Source organism: Vanessa cardui, chromosome 5 (assembly GCF_905220365.1).
Source record: "Vanessa cardui chromosome 5, ilVanCard2.1, whole genome shotgun sequence".
In the NCBI taxonomy this organism is placed as follows: domain Eukaryota; kingdom Metazoa; phylum Arthropoda; class Insecta; order Lepidoptera; family Nymphalidae; genus Vanessa; species Vanessa cardui.
In genome coordinates, this window is record NC_061127.1 from 3,576,013 (window position 1) to 3,591,971 (window position 15,959).

At 37.1% G+C, this 15,959-nt stretch overlaps 2 protein-coding genes across 9 annotated transcripts in view; one reads left to right on the forward strand and one right to left on the reverse strand.

Annotated features, from left to right (window-relative positions):
• LOC124529981 (sodium-independent sulfate anion transporter-like) overlaps nt 1-3,240 on the forward strand; it is a 39,316-nt gene extending 36,076 nt beyond the window's left edge. The window contains exons 9-13 of the mRNA XM_047103948.1: nt 146-260; nt 593-738; nt 1,438-1,596; nt 2,027-2,211; nt 2,929-3,240. Coding sequence (XP_046959904.1) covers nt 146-260; nt 593-738; nt 1,438-1,596; nt 2,027-2,211; nt 2,929 — 606 coding nt within the window. The 3' untranslated portion in view covers nt 2,930-3,240. The remainder of the gene's footprint in view (nt 1-145; nt 261-592; nt 739-1,437; nt 1,597-2,026; nt 2,212-2,928) is intronic.
• Nucleotides 3,241-4,154: 914 nt separating this feature from the next.
• LOC124529934 (prominin-like protein) overlaps nt 4,155-15,959 on the reverse strand; it is a 51,476-nt gene continuing 39,671 nt past the window's right edge. Inside the window, exons 13-17 of one of the 8 annotated variants that reach the window (XM_047103877.1) lie at nt 11,973-12,023; nt 8,353-8,390; nt 7,963-8,094; nt 7,600-7,680; nt 4,155-6,453 (exon numbers count right to left, since the gene is read on the reverse strand). In XM_047103877.1, the coding sequence (XP_046959833.1) occupies nt 6,398-6,453; nt 7,600-7,680; nt 7,963-8,094; nt 8,353-8,390; nt 11,973-12,023 (358 nt within the window). In that variant the 3' untranslated portion in view covers nt 4,155-6,397. Of the gene's footprint in view, nt 6,454-7,599; nt 7,681-7,962; nt 8,095-8,352; nt 8,391-11,034; nt 11,294-11,972; nt 12,024-15,959 lie in introns of those variants that run through there. The other 7 variants (XM_047103878.1, XM_047103879.1, XM_047103880.1 and 4 more) reach the window with 7 other exon arrangements.

Below are 15,959 nucleotides of genomic sequence, written 5' to 3' on the forward strand. Positions count from 1 at the left end.
TCGATCGAGTGATTTCCTGGTGTCCTAAGAATAAGGTAACAGGTTTAACGGACACTTAATTTTAAATTTATCATTGGTCAAACTATATTTGGCTTATTAGTTGTCTATAATTTTTTTACAATATAGAACGTTTATATATTCACAGTATTTCACTCCGTACTTCTACTACATTCCAAAAGCGTCGCTAGCGGCGGTCATCATAGCAGCAGTCGTCTTCATGATGGAATTACACGTCTTCAAACCGATATGGCGAACTAAGAGTAAGTTACTACGATCTTTTTCTATAACTAACAATTACGTATTGAATGAACTGACAATATCGGGTTCTTTTCTGATTTTAATATAAGTATTATAATCGACCATTCGCTGAACATTTAAAATATATATCGACGGATACTGATAAACCAAGTTTCAACAACAAAATGTTATTCCATTATCAAGAATGCTACTGACAGTCACAAATTTGTTACCACCATGGCAATTCAAAGTGGATGCCCTATGCTTTTACTACGTTTGAAAGGTGATGTCACTTCCTTGAAAAACGTCATTCGGTTTTTGTTCCACATTAATATTAATCATCATAATATTCCAGAGGTCGACATAATACCCGCGGTAGTCACGTTCGGGGCGTGTCTCGTGACGCGTCTGGAGCTGGGCATAGTGTTGGGAATTGCCGTCAATCTTCTGTTCCTGCTTTACGCGTCCGCGCGACCCGCCGTGCGCGTCACCACTGCCGTTGTACGTAATCTATTATATTCACAACAACAACAACAAAAGCTTGTAAATTTCCCACCGCTGGTAATGCCTCTCCCTTTGAGGAGAAGGTTCGGAACATATTCCAACGCACTGTTACAATGTGGCTTGGTGGAATAAACAAGCAGAATTTCTATGAAATTAGACACATGCAGGTTTCCTCACGATGTTTTCCTTCACCGCCGAGCACGAGATAAATTATAAATACAATTTAAGCACATAAATATTTAGTGGTGCTCGCCTAGATTTGATACCGCAATCATCGGTTAAGATACACGTGTTCTAACCACTGGGCCATCTTGGTACTTATATTCACACGCAAACTGTAAAAATACTCGCTGTATTCGCAGTAGGTAGTATAGATGAGCATATTTAATGGTTAAACATCATGAGAAACAATAGTCGAATATGCGTACCTTGTATGTAAACTGCAGTAGGTAAGCCTTTCTCGTATGTCTGTTTCATTGTTATTTTATGTAAAACATATTTGGAATCAATTTAAAACTCCAGATTAAATATAAGTATTTCCATTGACTTGTATATAAAATCTTAAAAATGTTGTAAATGACCTCAACAAATGTTTCGAATATAATCGTTATTTTTAAATTCCAAGAGAGGCTTTCATCGGCGATTGCTTATAAACGTCCGTGTAGACTTCATAACAAGTGTATTGGTGGTGTGCAGTCGGAGGGAGGCGTGCGCTACGCGGTGGCGACCATCGACCGCGCGCTGGCGTTCCCGGCGGCCGAGTACGTGCGGCGCGCGCTGCGCAAGGCGGCCGGCGACGCGCCGCTCGTGCTCGACGCGCACCACGTGCAAGCCGCCGACTTCACCGCCGCCAAGGTACCACCCATACAGCACGACATCATGCGCCACGACGTTTTTGTTACCATTTATTAAGCTTAGATCTTTAAAATGACTTAAACGCTATTTAAAAGTTACCTCATGCCGATTGACTATAATCTTTTTAACCTACAACAACAACAGCCTTTAAATTCCCACTGCTGGGCTAAAGGCCTCCTCTCCCTTTGAGGAGAAAGTTTGGAATTTATTCCACCACGCTGTTCCAATGCGGGTTGGTGGAATACACATGTGGTTTTCCTTCACCGCTGAGCACGAGATGAATTATAAAGACAAATTAAGCACATGAATCAGCGGTGCTTGCCTGGGTTTGAACCCGCAATCATCGGTTAAGATTCTCGCGTTCTAACCACTGGGCCATCTCGACTCGGCCATCTTCTTAACCCACTTACTACATATTTTAATATTTCAGGGGATAAAATCTCTAATCGAGGACTTCCACGCCCGCGGTCAGACAATCATATTCTACAACGTGAAGCCTTCCATCGCGGAGGTGTTCCGGGGCGTGAAGCCGCGCGAGTTCGTGCACTGCTCGTGCCGCGCCGAGCTCGAGCGACTACTGCTCGAGGCGCAGAGGCGCGCGAGGCGAGCCACGTGGTACGATAGCGATAAACTACTCCTACCTACTACCCACATCCTCATCATTTGTTTATATTTATTATCATCATCATTACATAGTATAAAACAAAGTTGCTTACCACAATCTGTTCAAATGTATACTTATATCTTTAAAATTACCCGAGGGATAATGATGCGGGTTTTTTTTTAATAGGTAGATTGATTCGAGAGAAAGTTTTTTGTATATGGACAATATACTTAGTAAAGAAACACTATATTACACGATATTTTTAGAAGTTTCTAATGTGATGTCGTTAATAAACATCTTTTGTAGTATATTTATTATCAGTATTTAACCTGTGCGAAGCCGGGGCGGGTCGCTATTACTATACATTTACAAGAAGATTTTTTAAAACTACATGTAGGTATAGCCTATTCCAATGGAAGTAGAAAAAATACAAACTTTAGATTTATTTATAATAAAACTACTAAAATTTACTTGTTTCTACTTTTACTTCCAAAATTATAACAGCAGTTTCGTCGACGTTCGCCATTTTTACGCAAATCCATAGTGAATACCATAGATTAATCACGCCCACGACCAATGATATCGCGTCATTTCTTGTCAAATGTTTGTTTGACTTTTATCCCTTGGGATAGAGTATATTTTATAAAAGAATTTACACGAATGTGGCCGACTTTTACGGCATTTTATTTTTATAATTCTATAAGTATTAATCATTGTTTCTGTTCCAGAATGTACGCGAGGTGTTATCGTACGAGATCTCCAAACAGCACAAAGAATAGAAGTGTAAAAATATAGTCAAAACAAAATTTTTATAAAGAGATAATTATAAATGAATTAGCTGTCATCGGTATTTTAAACTACCACGATAAAGCCTGTGTGTCCAAGCGAGGCAATACATTAGTAGTAATATACATACAGTGTATTTATGTTATCTTAAGCTAGGTAAAATATTATATAGTGTATGATCGCGGGCGTGTTTTTAACAGTATTAGAATTTAATAAATTGTTGAAAATAAATAAATGTTCTCAGAATGTTGATAGCAATTACTTTTATTTACCTGAGTTTGTATATCATGAATCTTTACATGATATATACCTATAGCATATTCCGATGAAAGGAATAAAGTTAAACAAACCTTAAATTTACGTTTTTCATACGATTTTCTTATTAATCAGCTATTGTGCAATAGTAAGAGTTTTTGATTAATATAAATTTATTTATAAAACAACATTATTACACCAAATTACTTATATCCATTTCAATTTTACTTCCTAATTTCCGATAGCAATTTTACCAATATGCAAAAGGTCATTTTTTCGTATAGCCTTGTTGAATATCTTAGAGTTGCTATGATTGGACCACTTAACTTTATAACATCATATCTCATGAAATATCACCGACAAACGGAAACCAAATGTTGTAATATAATGGTATTTATGTAAATTAATCATATATAAATTATTGGCTATGAAAGTGGGAAGATTTTAAAAATATACTAAAATAAGGAAAGAATTAGGCGGTCCAATGAAAGAGCCGGTCCAATAATAGCAACCTTCCCCTAATAGTGAGAAATGAATTAAGATTATTTGATAGTTCATTACAGCGCTGAAAGACATGACAAGTTAAAAACACTCAAAGTATGTTAACTTGCAGTGTCTATTTTTTTTATTTTTTCCTAAGACCTGATAAATCCAAAGGCATACTGTTATTTATAATTTTAATCAGGTTATATAAATGTACCTAAGTTATTTTATTAGGAAGCATACCAACCTAAAATTTTGGATTGCAAAATAAAAGCTACAGACTTGTCTATGGAAGTTTAAGATTTATTTAATTTTACATAACCGGGTTACTGAGAATAGTTTAAGACTTAAGAAACAGTAATCATAAGCATCAATCAACCACTTGAAATTTATAGGAAAAGGAATGAGGATGTAATAAATGATAGTCATATTGGAGATAATCAAATATTTATTTTATAATCCTTCATAAGTCCAGATCTGCGGATTGCACAGCCACAGGTGACCATGAGACGTTCGTACAAAATTTTCACCTCGTTACAAATCATTCGCTTCAAACTTGGAATTACATAAACGTACGTTTGCTTGTACGTAAACGTCGCTTGTACGTATACATACGCACACATCGAGCGATAATATCGATGAATTAAATTCGTTTATGAATATCGAAAAAAACATTCGCTCCATGTGTGCCACTTCACAAGATCACCCTCATATAAACATTACATTGTACGATAAACATATACCTATACAATAAAAATCGTCCCGTTACTCGGCACTTAATAATAAAAGTCATACTTGCCAATTAACGCTACATAATTTCGCTATATACGAGAAATAATAAAAAATACGGCTCCTAAAAAATTTCCAACTAATAATCCTATGTGGATGCCTCGCTAGCACCAAGTTTCATCTAAAAGAACGAATCATTGAGCACTGTGAGTCGATAAATTCGAAATTTGCCAACGATAAAGAGTGTTTTACAAAAAAATGAGCCGTTTCCCGTGAGACGTAAGGAAGACAGAATTCACTGAGGGCACATCAGGACAGAGAATTTGTAAACTAGAAATGATACAAAAGACTGGTCTAGACTACATTCTTTTTCCGATTCGAACGTTCCAAAATGTTTTCTACGTTTTTTTTTTAATCAATAATTGTCATTTCTATTTTGAGATCATCCCTGTACTGAGACCAAGTAAGGTGGCAAGTTAAAGCTTTCGCTATTGGAAAATAAATTCGTACGGATTTCTGTTCCTCTGTTATTAACCATACCTTGCTACATATCAGCGGACATATTAGAAAGTCGCTAATTAACGACCGATCACCTCGGAGGCGATCGGATAAAATCGGTTATTTGGCATTACGTAGACGAACCGTACAACCGCTATAAATAATACGATATGACACATCACTTGAACAAAGTCGCCAGTCAACGATTAAAAACCTAACATTAACTAGACGAATAATCACAATTAAACTAAAAAAACGTACCGTTAGTGTCACAGAGACTAGCACTAACTCGACGGCTCGACAGTCGTGCGACGGTCGCGCGACGGTCGTGCGACGGCCGGACTGAGTGGGACGCGTGCGACCGGCCGCAGGAACTTACACTAAATACATTCACTAATCTAGAAGTTGGTATATCATTGTTAGCTATCGTATTCAACGTCGGAGTATCTCAAGTTTGGCGCGGCGTTCATCTTTCCTATACTTACTTACTTACAACTACAGACTACATAGTAAAGAGTAAATTTCATAATACTAGGTTCACAATAAATGCATTCAAATCTCGCTTTAACATCGAGCGAGCTAACCCTTTTCCCACTCTCCTGAAACAATTCAGACTTTGTTATAAAGTCCAATCGGAGTGTCACATCAACATTTAACTAACAACGATTCTGCTCCCTCGTTACCGTACTCGCTCAGTGTACCACCACACCAGTTACCGCACTCCCTACCTCCCACAACCCCCCCCCCCTCATCCCTATATCACACTTGTGTATAAACGCTAAACGAATTGTAATTACATATATATGTGATCGAAGCTAACGTAATCTCTCGTAATCAGACATTGGTTTGTGCGGGGACTCCGCGACTTACGACGAACATAAAGCATTCAGAAATCATTTAAAGCCAACAATATAGCTCGCAAAACACTTTAATAATAATCATTGAGCCAGAAATACGCGTGTCCTATCGAGGTATAAAACAAACGACTATCACTTAGATAAATCTTTCACGTTCTCACCTAATACAATGCGGGTCATAATACAACCACTTCGACTTATTGAAAACTAAATATATAAATTATAATGATAGTCGTTTTCGATAGCACACGCCGTGTATATAAAATAGCTAACGGAGTAAAACGTGGAACAGTCCAAATATGGCAGTTACTGTGATCGAGAACCGAACCCCAACATCTATATTATATTCTTACGATCAATATTACATTACAAGTTACGATAAACTTTAGAGAATACGAGGGCCGATGCTAGTGTATAGACTTAAGTTTAATTAGTCTAGAAAAATAGTTTTTTTTTTTTCATTTTATTTTTTTTGTTCTAGTTACTTTGTGGATATCTTGTTTCTTCATTGAAACGGCCCTCTTTGTATAGGAAATACAGTGTCGGTGTGCATCGATGTCTTCGATGCGACTCGGTTGTGTCGCACGGCTTAATACTTCAGGAGGTCATCGTCGAGATCCGTGAGCGCGAGTTTACTGTCTATCACTGGAACATAGTAACATATTATTATTAAAAGTATACAAATAATGCCAATCTAAAGTACTAGTCATCATAAATAAATATAAATATGAGACAACATCACATACATTACTCTGATCCCAATAAGTAGCTAAAGCACTTGTGTTATGGAAAATCAGAAGTAACGACGGTACCACAAACACCCAGACCCAAGACAACGTAGAAAATTAATGATAATCTACATTGACTCGGCCGAGAATCGAACCCGGGACCTCGGAGTGGCGTACCCATGAAAACCGGTGTACACACCACTCGACCACGGAGGTCGTCAAAGTCAAAAGTCATCATCCTCCTGCCCTTATCCCAATTTTATTTGGGGTCTGCGCAGCATATCTTCCATACATTTCATCCAGCCATATCGTCTTTCACACGATCCATCCATCGTTTCTTTATCTCGTCGTTGGTCGTCGTCTCCCTCAATATCCATCCACATTCATGCTCAAGACTTAGTTCACATGATCTTCATTCTTCCGCATAACATGCCCATACCATGACAACCGGACACATATTTTCTCAGACTCTTAAGGACTAGTCAACTTCGTAAATAAAGGTGGAAATTAGTATTGACCCATAATCTGATAGGACGGCGATCTAATGTGAAGGAATTCAAGCACAGGACAAATGGTATGGGAATCCTTTTAACGCTATTGAAGTTTTTAACAGGAAATCCCAAATACTTTTTAATTACTCAATCCGGGATTTGAGCCCAGGGTTTCGAAAATTTGAGACTAAGTTGAATTGAATAGTTCTCACAAAACAAAGGGCCAGTTACACGACTAACAGAAAATAAATCATTAATCTAATTGTCACATTTAACTACAGAATAAATAAATGTCCCAAAGATTTGTAAAGACGTCCTCGATGAGGTTTAAAGCTTATTCTAGGAACTGCGCCAATATGTTCCTTCACGCGCAGTCAATAAGCATAACATTAAACGCAATGAAAACATAGCACCTGCAGCTTTAATATTGTATATGTATCTTGCACACAAAACAAACACCACACATTTAAATATTTTCATATATCCATATTGAAATTCTCGCCTGTAATTCTTTTTCACTATGAATATAAACAAATTGATCACGCATGCAAAAGCAATGATATAAAGCTCACTTTGGTCCGGGATAGTAGTATGGCGGAGGGCGCTCGTACTCAGTGGGTCCGTGGTAGCGTGGTGGGCCTTCTTCCCAGTGCCTGCACACACCGAATGGATGAATGAAAGCGCCAATCGCGTCAAAACAAGAAAACATGAAACGACACACCAGCTTTAACATATATGTATAGCAATTTTGTATCGTGTTTTTATTTAAATATATGTATTTAAATAGAAGCCCAGGACATCAATGATTGTTGCACTAATTACCTTATGTAAATAAAAATCAAACAACCCCTTTGACCAATCAAAATGATTTATTACTATTGATGAGTTCTGTCAGAGTTGACATGTGTTGTGTGGTGTGTTGTGTGCGTACTAACTTTGGCGCCATATCATTATATCTGCGCGCGTGGTGTGCGTCGAGAGGCGGCGCCAGGGCGGCGTGCGACGCGCCGGCCGCCTCTGTCTCGCGCGCGCGCGTGCGCCCGCTTCGCTTCTCTGCGGCGTACGCGCTGCAACACAACGCGCGCGTCGGCGCTACAGCACGACGTAGGACACGCCGCGTCACAACCGAAACCGACGTTACGATGCTTCACATTATCTTACACGGATTTGAATCCATACAATTTCATTCAAACTAATCTTTTTGACTGTATCTCTCATAAAAAATGACTTTCGATTCGAATCATCTGAAGGCTGAATGATTTTACTCTGATCGATATACTTACTATAATTTATCATATTATATAAATAATATAAAAATTATTTACCGAAAGGATCGTTCCTTGACGTCGGCTCGGGTTGTGAACTTAAAGGAAAAAGAAATTACAAACAGAATTCAGATGAAATTATATATAAGTAATCGTGAAATAAGTTAACAACATCGAATAATACAAAAGAAATAACGAAGCGATTAATTAAATAAATCATCTGCAAACTGCTTTCATTCAGAACAGCGAAGGAAACGTCAGCAAACCATGCAACATCAACAAAGTACCGAAGATGTACTATATTATAAGAAAACACGACAAGCCAGCTGAGAGCTAAAATTGAAAACTTTTAACACACATAGTAAGTCAGACGTTATTTAACACGAGACAAGCGAAACTAACTAACTAAGAGTTTTATTTAGACTAGTAGGAAAGTAAGACAGCAAATTGAGGCCAGATTAAATAATATCACTCATTATAACAATTGACGTTAATATTAGGCCCCAAAGTGTGTGAAACATACATGCAATTAATTACACAAAAAGAGCGTTTCATTTATACATAATTATGTCTCAGTAATTAAGAAATTAATAAATATATATTTAATAATGACCAGAAAAGATATCAGCGACGCCGTCTTGCTATTTCATTGAACAGATTAAAAAATAAAACGCTCGATTTTTGTACTGTTAGTAAAACTGTAGTTTTTAAAGAAATGTTTGTAAATGAAATGATTAATGATTGTTAGTTACCGCACATGAAAAGATGAGTAATCCTCCTCACGCTATATTCCGCTTCTAGACGTGTACAATATACTTATTCTATTAACGTACAACTAAACGTAACTTATAACAAAAACTTACAAATATGAGTACAGACATCGAATCATTATTACTATTATACGTTATGTTTGGATGTGAAATATTGAACTAAGTGATATTTTACAATATAATAGGTACATTTGAATTCCATCAAATCCCTGCGTTTATTCTAAGTCAATTCGCTGCAGTGCACACATTTATACTATGATTATGATTGTGAGAGAGATATATGATTATAACGTATATCAAGATAATATACTAAATAATTATTTAGCCAACCCAATAACAGTGTAAGATTTTATGAAATGCTGAAATAGTGTACACGAATAATATTTGATGAAAATCGTTAGACGAACATTTAATATTAACGACCAGGGTTACCATGTGTTACAGATCCATTTTTTAAAGTTGCAATATTAAAAAGATATAAAACTATTTCTTCATATAAAATAATAATGTTCAATGAAAATTTATTAGTATTCATTTTATAATATTTATATAATGAGAAATTTAAATTGTGATTTAAGAATATTTCATTTAATAACCTAATTGAATTTTTAATGGCAACACTTTTACGTCACTTCTTTTTTTCATTTCTGTGACATATTACAAGTTGTTCTAATTTTTTGTATCTGGCAACCTTACACAAAGCTTTACTATATATATAGAAAGTGTATAAGCTAATTATAATGCTAGTCTATGCACGATATTGGGTCAGCGGTTTTAATAGTATTAAGTCATTATTACAATTCTGTATACATTATTTTGCATTCACCTTATCAGTTTGAATATAAGAATTAATGATTACATTTCTAAACAGTCAAGATATTTAGGTACTAAAGAGTCTTTAGTGGTATCGTAAACTTAATACATTTTCAATTTCTTAATGATTACAATAAAATTATCGATATTCACATGTTTTCCTCCTTATTCTACATTTTGTGCTAACTCAGCTATTTCGAGACCTCGTCAATAAGCTAACAACAATATGCATACAAACCGCGTATCAAAACTATGCAAAAATCTCTATAAAATTGCTATAATTTCGGTATCAACTACGATATGGATACAGTCAATAATTTGATCGAATATTGTACAAGCGTTTTTTTTTACACATTTTAAAAGCTTTATATATGAGTTTGACTTGTTTAAAACGTTCTTTCGATCTACAATGTTGTATATTTTAGTAAAAAACTGGAATGATTATAATAAATTCATATTTTTAAATTCATAGGCGCAAGCGGTCGGTGAGGTTAGTATTGGACGAATATTGTAGTATACGAAGCATTATTACTAGTTTAATAACTCGTTTTTTTTATTTACAATCGAAATTATCAATAGCGATTATTAAGTATTTTTTCTAAAATAATACTTTTTCAAGCAAATGCGAACAGTGGAAGACGATCGGAGTGAAACTATGCCTCGACTAGTCGACTACTATAAATTGGTCACTCAATCAGTCGCAATAATTTCCAGGCAAACATTTACGCTTAAATTTATATTTCAAACACTTACATTATAAAAATTGCAAGATCAATACGAAATGTCACAATATATTACAAAATGTCAAAAATTTTACAAGAATATTTATAACCTCGTCAGGTCTTAAATATTTAATGATAAAAATACGAAAACGGACCACTCAAAATGGCACACCTTATCCACGATATCAAAAAGGATTTACTTAGAGTTTAGAAATCGAAAACGTTCAAAAATTTTTACATGATTATATCATTAACCTACTAGACAAAACAATATATATCGTACCTGAATTTAAAATCAATATAACAAGTCACCAAACGCGAAGGTATTACGAGTCTTTTATAAACTTCGCGTAAACCGAGCGGGTTTAACTTTAATTATTTCGAGTAGAATGTCAAAAAGAAACTTAACAAAAGTACGATTGGTACTAAAATTGGAAGTTCGGTCGAGGAGTCTACTCGGACTCGTGTATGCCGGACTCGTTGTCCTCGTCCTTGGCGTCGAGGCGCGTCTTGAGGTCGTCGATGAGCGCGGCGGGGGGCGCGGGGGGCGCGGCGGGCAGCAGGCGGCACACGACGTCGCGTCCCTCGAGCACGACGCGCGTGCCGCCCGCGCCCGCGCCCTCTTCCGCCGCGTGGTTGCGCCCGCGCCACTCCGCAATCTTGCCCTCGATGTCGAGCGTGCTGCGCTTGGACCCTCTGCGCACGCACGTGTTACGATCGCGCATGCCCGCTACACTGACTACGTCACTAAAACTAGGCTATCTTCGACGGCTATCGTCTAGCGATTGATGACTCGAATGATAGAACTGGCATGCGCGATTCGGACCACGTCGGATGGACTCGACAATATGGTCGAAATATTTTGCTTTAATATTGATACAGTGTAAACGATTCCGTATTACTCGAGTCCGATAAACACTAAATTAATCCTAGAATGCGGTCCTATCACCTACCGATAAAACGAAAGGAAAAAACTAAAAGTAAGAACTAAACATAATTTAAAAGTCTGTCGTTGGGTATCCTCGTGCGGGACTTGCATGCACATCACAGTACCATGCCAGTTCCTGAACGCATGCTCCTTATAACTAATATGGCACTGTTACAATTTATTTCCTAGCTTATTATTACGGAATGTTAATAAATTATATTTTTGTTACAATATTACTGAGAAAGATTACCAATTTCGATAGTAGCCCTAACCTTAACCCATGCATAGAAAGAAGAACTCGTATGTGCACCCGGCTTTACGTCGTATTCTACTCGGAGTAGGAAGTTCTGTGTCGATATGAGAAGACGAGTGACGTCTCGCGTAAGGCCGCGTGCACGCGAGAAGCGAGTAGCGAATGCGTGTGAGCGCATGCGTGAGGGCACTTACTTGGCGAGGGGTACGTTATCGCGGTCCGCGTACGCGTCATACAAATACTCGCTGCAACAGACAACAGAGCCGGTTAGCGCCACGGACCGCGCCCGACCTCTAACACGCTACGAACTCTCGCGCGATCGACAACATCGACAACTGTACCGAGTCACCGATCCGATGGACGATCGAATGATCGACAAACAAAATGCCCAGTACTTGATCAGTTCGTTGGCGAGTTTGTGAGGTGTAAACACACACACATAAGAGATTCGGACGTGGAATTATCGGGGATAACCATAACAACATGGAGAATATAGTTTGCAAAAAAATACCTATATTAAATCTACTTTAACATAGTTATGCTAATTAAAAACAAATATATATTCAATTTCTTATTGTTTTATTTTAACTTAAGTGGGTATCTTAAACGCTTAATGTAATATAGATAAACTATTTAACATCGACTTCTACACACCTAAAGAGTCCTGTCCTTAACGACACCTTAATTAATTTATGACAACTAATAGCACTAAAGACGAATATATTATGCGTCATGGTGTTAATGTTTTATGAAGAAAAGAAAAAAATATAAAAAACTATCAAACAAAAATGACCTTTATTACTGAACGCTTAGTTTACGCTATTTACTATGTACATCATCTACGTGTTCGTAATACATTGCGGGCTACGTTGGGTTTGTATATAACCGCGGGTAAGGTAAGCATTACATGGTTATGGACTAGCGAGCAACAGCAAGCCCGTACTACAGGTTAGGGACCTACGTACAACAACGACACGACGTCGAAACACTCAAAACTTGGCTCATTGAAATGCATGCATTTAAATATATTTCGCTGACGTCATTCATTCTAAAGCAGAATGACGTCATAAAAACAGTATCATTTTCATCGCTAATATTATTTTATATTCGAAAATGAAATATGTAACTATAATATGAAACGTATACCAAATGTATTTTTTTCTATCAAACACAATGTAAAAATAGAACATTTTAAGGATATACTATATTTGTTTTAAAAAATATATTTATTACACTCGCAAAACTAAAAAAAACTAAATATTGATGTTGTCCCAGTAAGTTTTGCTGTTTAAATACGCTGGTAATAATGTAGTCTTTATATAATAACGTTCTTAAGAATTCATCGTTATTCTGCATTACTATCCTGGGACATCATACAATGGCAAAAGTTTAAGAGTGGCAAACGAAAACGACTAACAAACGTCTACTACTAGGGTTATATTCCAACGAGCCAGGGACGATAACGTTGCGGGATCGGTGCAAGCCGCTATGGGGTCGAAGAGCACACGTCTCGAGCGAAAAAACAGTGAGTGAACTATATCATACCGACGATAATTTGTCATATTATCTAATGTGATCGCAAAATCAAACATACGGTCGAATACGAGTTCGCGCCAACTACCACGAGCGTATAACTAACGTCTGAAAGCGAGCGCGCCCGCCGCCTGCGAGTTACCGCGCACGCCGCGTCACCGCGCCCCGCGCCGCCGCGCCCCGCCCGCGCTGTGACACACGGTGCCGGACTTGGCGGACGGCGACCGGCCGAACCACAAGAGGGGGGCCCCACTATAGAGATTCCGACAAGTAATACACGTTTACATATATATTAATAAATTAATGTAAACCCTAACTGGTAGGAATTAATTTGTCAAATAATCTTTAGGGGCCTCCGCTCCTTTGTTGCTTCAGGGCCTCTACTTATTTATTGCCCCCAGCTTCATGACCTATAAATCCGATCCTGACAAAACGAAATGCGACTCGGCACCGACCCGACCCGCGTGGCCGCACACGCTAGCGTTGTGTTTTTTCGAATTTTGCCGATGCGACATTCAGATGTCGCATCGGCAAAATTCGAAAAAACACATCCGATCACATCCGAATTAAGTACGCTATCCCAAATTATCAATATTTATTTCTCATGCGAATATGATCTTTGCACAAATGTAATAGCTTGTAATATCTATGACCGAATATATTCGTCAATTTGACGCGTCGATTTACATGCACTTGCTTTCTCTGACGCGTGAATCTATAGCGACGAATAGCATCGAACGGCGCGATAGGGAGCTATTTCTATTGGTTGTGTAAATCGACAGTAATCGGTTTTATTTTCATTCCATTTCATTTTCCGATGCTACATCTAATTTGTGTCGTACTAAACGTAGATTGCTTCCTCGCCTTCAATAGATCTTTTCACCGTGATTGTAACCGAAAATCAAGGTTTTTCGACTAAGAAATCTTCTCTAATGCACAGTAACCTAACATGTGCGGCCAGGCTAAGCGGGTTTACTGGGAAAATGCGGTAATCCAACGAGACTGATTGCGCCTCTTCGCCATTGATTATCTTAGGATGGTGGTGAGTGAAACCAAAGTAAAAATAATTTGAAGAAGTAAATAAAACTATACTTTTTGAAGACTAATCTAAATATCTTACTACCCACTAAATTCTAATTCACGTGGAAGACCGGTAGATTTAATTATTTTTTAGTAGATATCATTAATTGAAGCCGATCTCTGAACGGTCGATAGTTACGCGTTACTCGGCTCTTCAACCACACAGTGCTCATTTTATCGAAACATAACATTGACTCTGCATAGACTTGTGCGTGTTATACGAGAGAGCGGGATCACCTTTTATTCGTTCCATCGACAAGTTAGACGTGAATAAAATGCAATTTGTTTTAATTTTTTCCCACTTCCTCGAATACGATCAGAGCCCGAACATAACACTAGGGCCAGACTGGTGCTTTCGGAAATTAATGGATTAAGGGGCGATTCCATTCACTACATTACAGGGATGAGGGTGCACAACAAACCCAAATCAGGTAACATCGACAAACTTAGTAACCAAGGGAACAGTAGAACAGACCTCAAATTATATAAAAAAAGAAAATAAAAAACAAACTTTAAACATAATAAATTAAAAGAACATAGAGACGGATCGTATGCAGCGTCACGATATCATTTTGTTCATTAACAAAATAGACACAGTAGATTCAGTTGTTAGATAACTGCGCACGATTCCAACAAAAACAATAAAAAAAAATGGTAGATGAATGACTTACATCTAGGTAGCAAAAGATGGAGTTCGCATTACATCGTGTAAGAAGTTGAACACACTTCGCGAGCCAAGCGAAGATACTCAGCAACGAGGGAATATATGTAAAGCTACGGTCACATCTGCACGGAGTAGCGTCAACAAAATAATGTTACACTATCAAACAAGTGTGGTAGTAGCTTAACAGATGATTCAACAACGCGTTTAGTTCCGATTCGATTTAGTCGCTAAGTGTGTTGAATTCTTAAATGATTATGATAACGAGCTGCAAACACCATGTCATACAGAAACTATCGCATAGAATCAATAAAGATGTAAAATGTATTTCATTCAAGGTATTTATTAAATCGTATTAGTCACGTTTGAAAGATATTTAAAACAAAAATCTACTTCGATAAGTTTAATATTAGCACTAGGTATTTTAGAGATTCTGTGCAAATTCCTGCTAAAAATATTATCGTTGCAATGAAACAGAAATAACTTTACGCACAAATGTATTGAATCTGGAACGCTTTAGCGCGATGTCTGGTCAACGTTACTTCAGTAATTCAATATATTCATTGCGTCCCTTATATAATATTGTTTATTTGTTATTGTGTAATTTGTGCTGTTTTATTCCGAAAGGATAATTTTATTCTATTTTATAGAAAGAAGGATAATTTTATTCTATATTAAAACGTCATGTCATTTTTTATTTTACTAGTTTATAGAATGTAAATATGTCACATTATTATAATTTAATATTATGACATATTTACATGTGTAGTGTATGATGAACCGATTTAATTATATCTCCAACTTCTAATTGATCGGAAATCAGAATCTCAAATTTGGATTTTAATCAACATTATATTAATTACAACGCGTCTTCGGTCCATCACAGTATAATGTATCGAATTGTTCG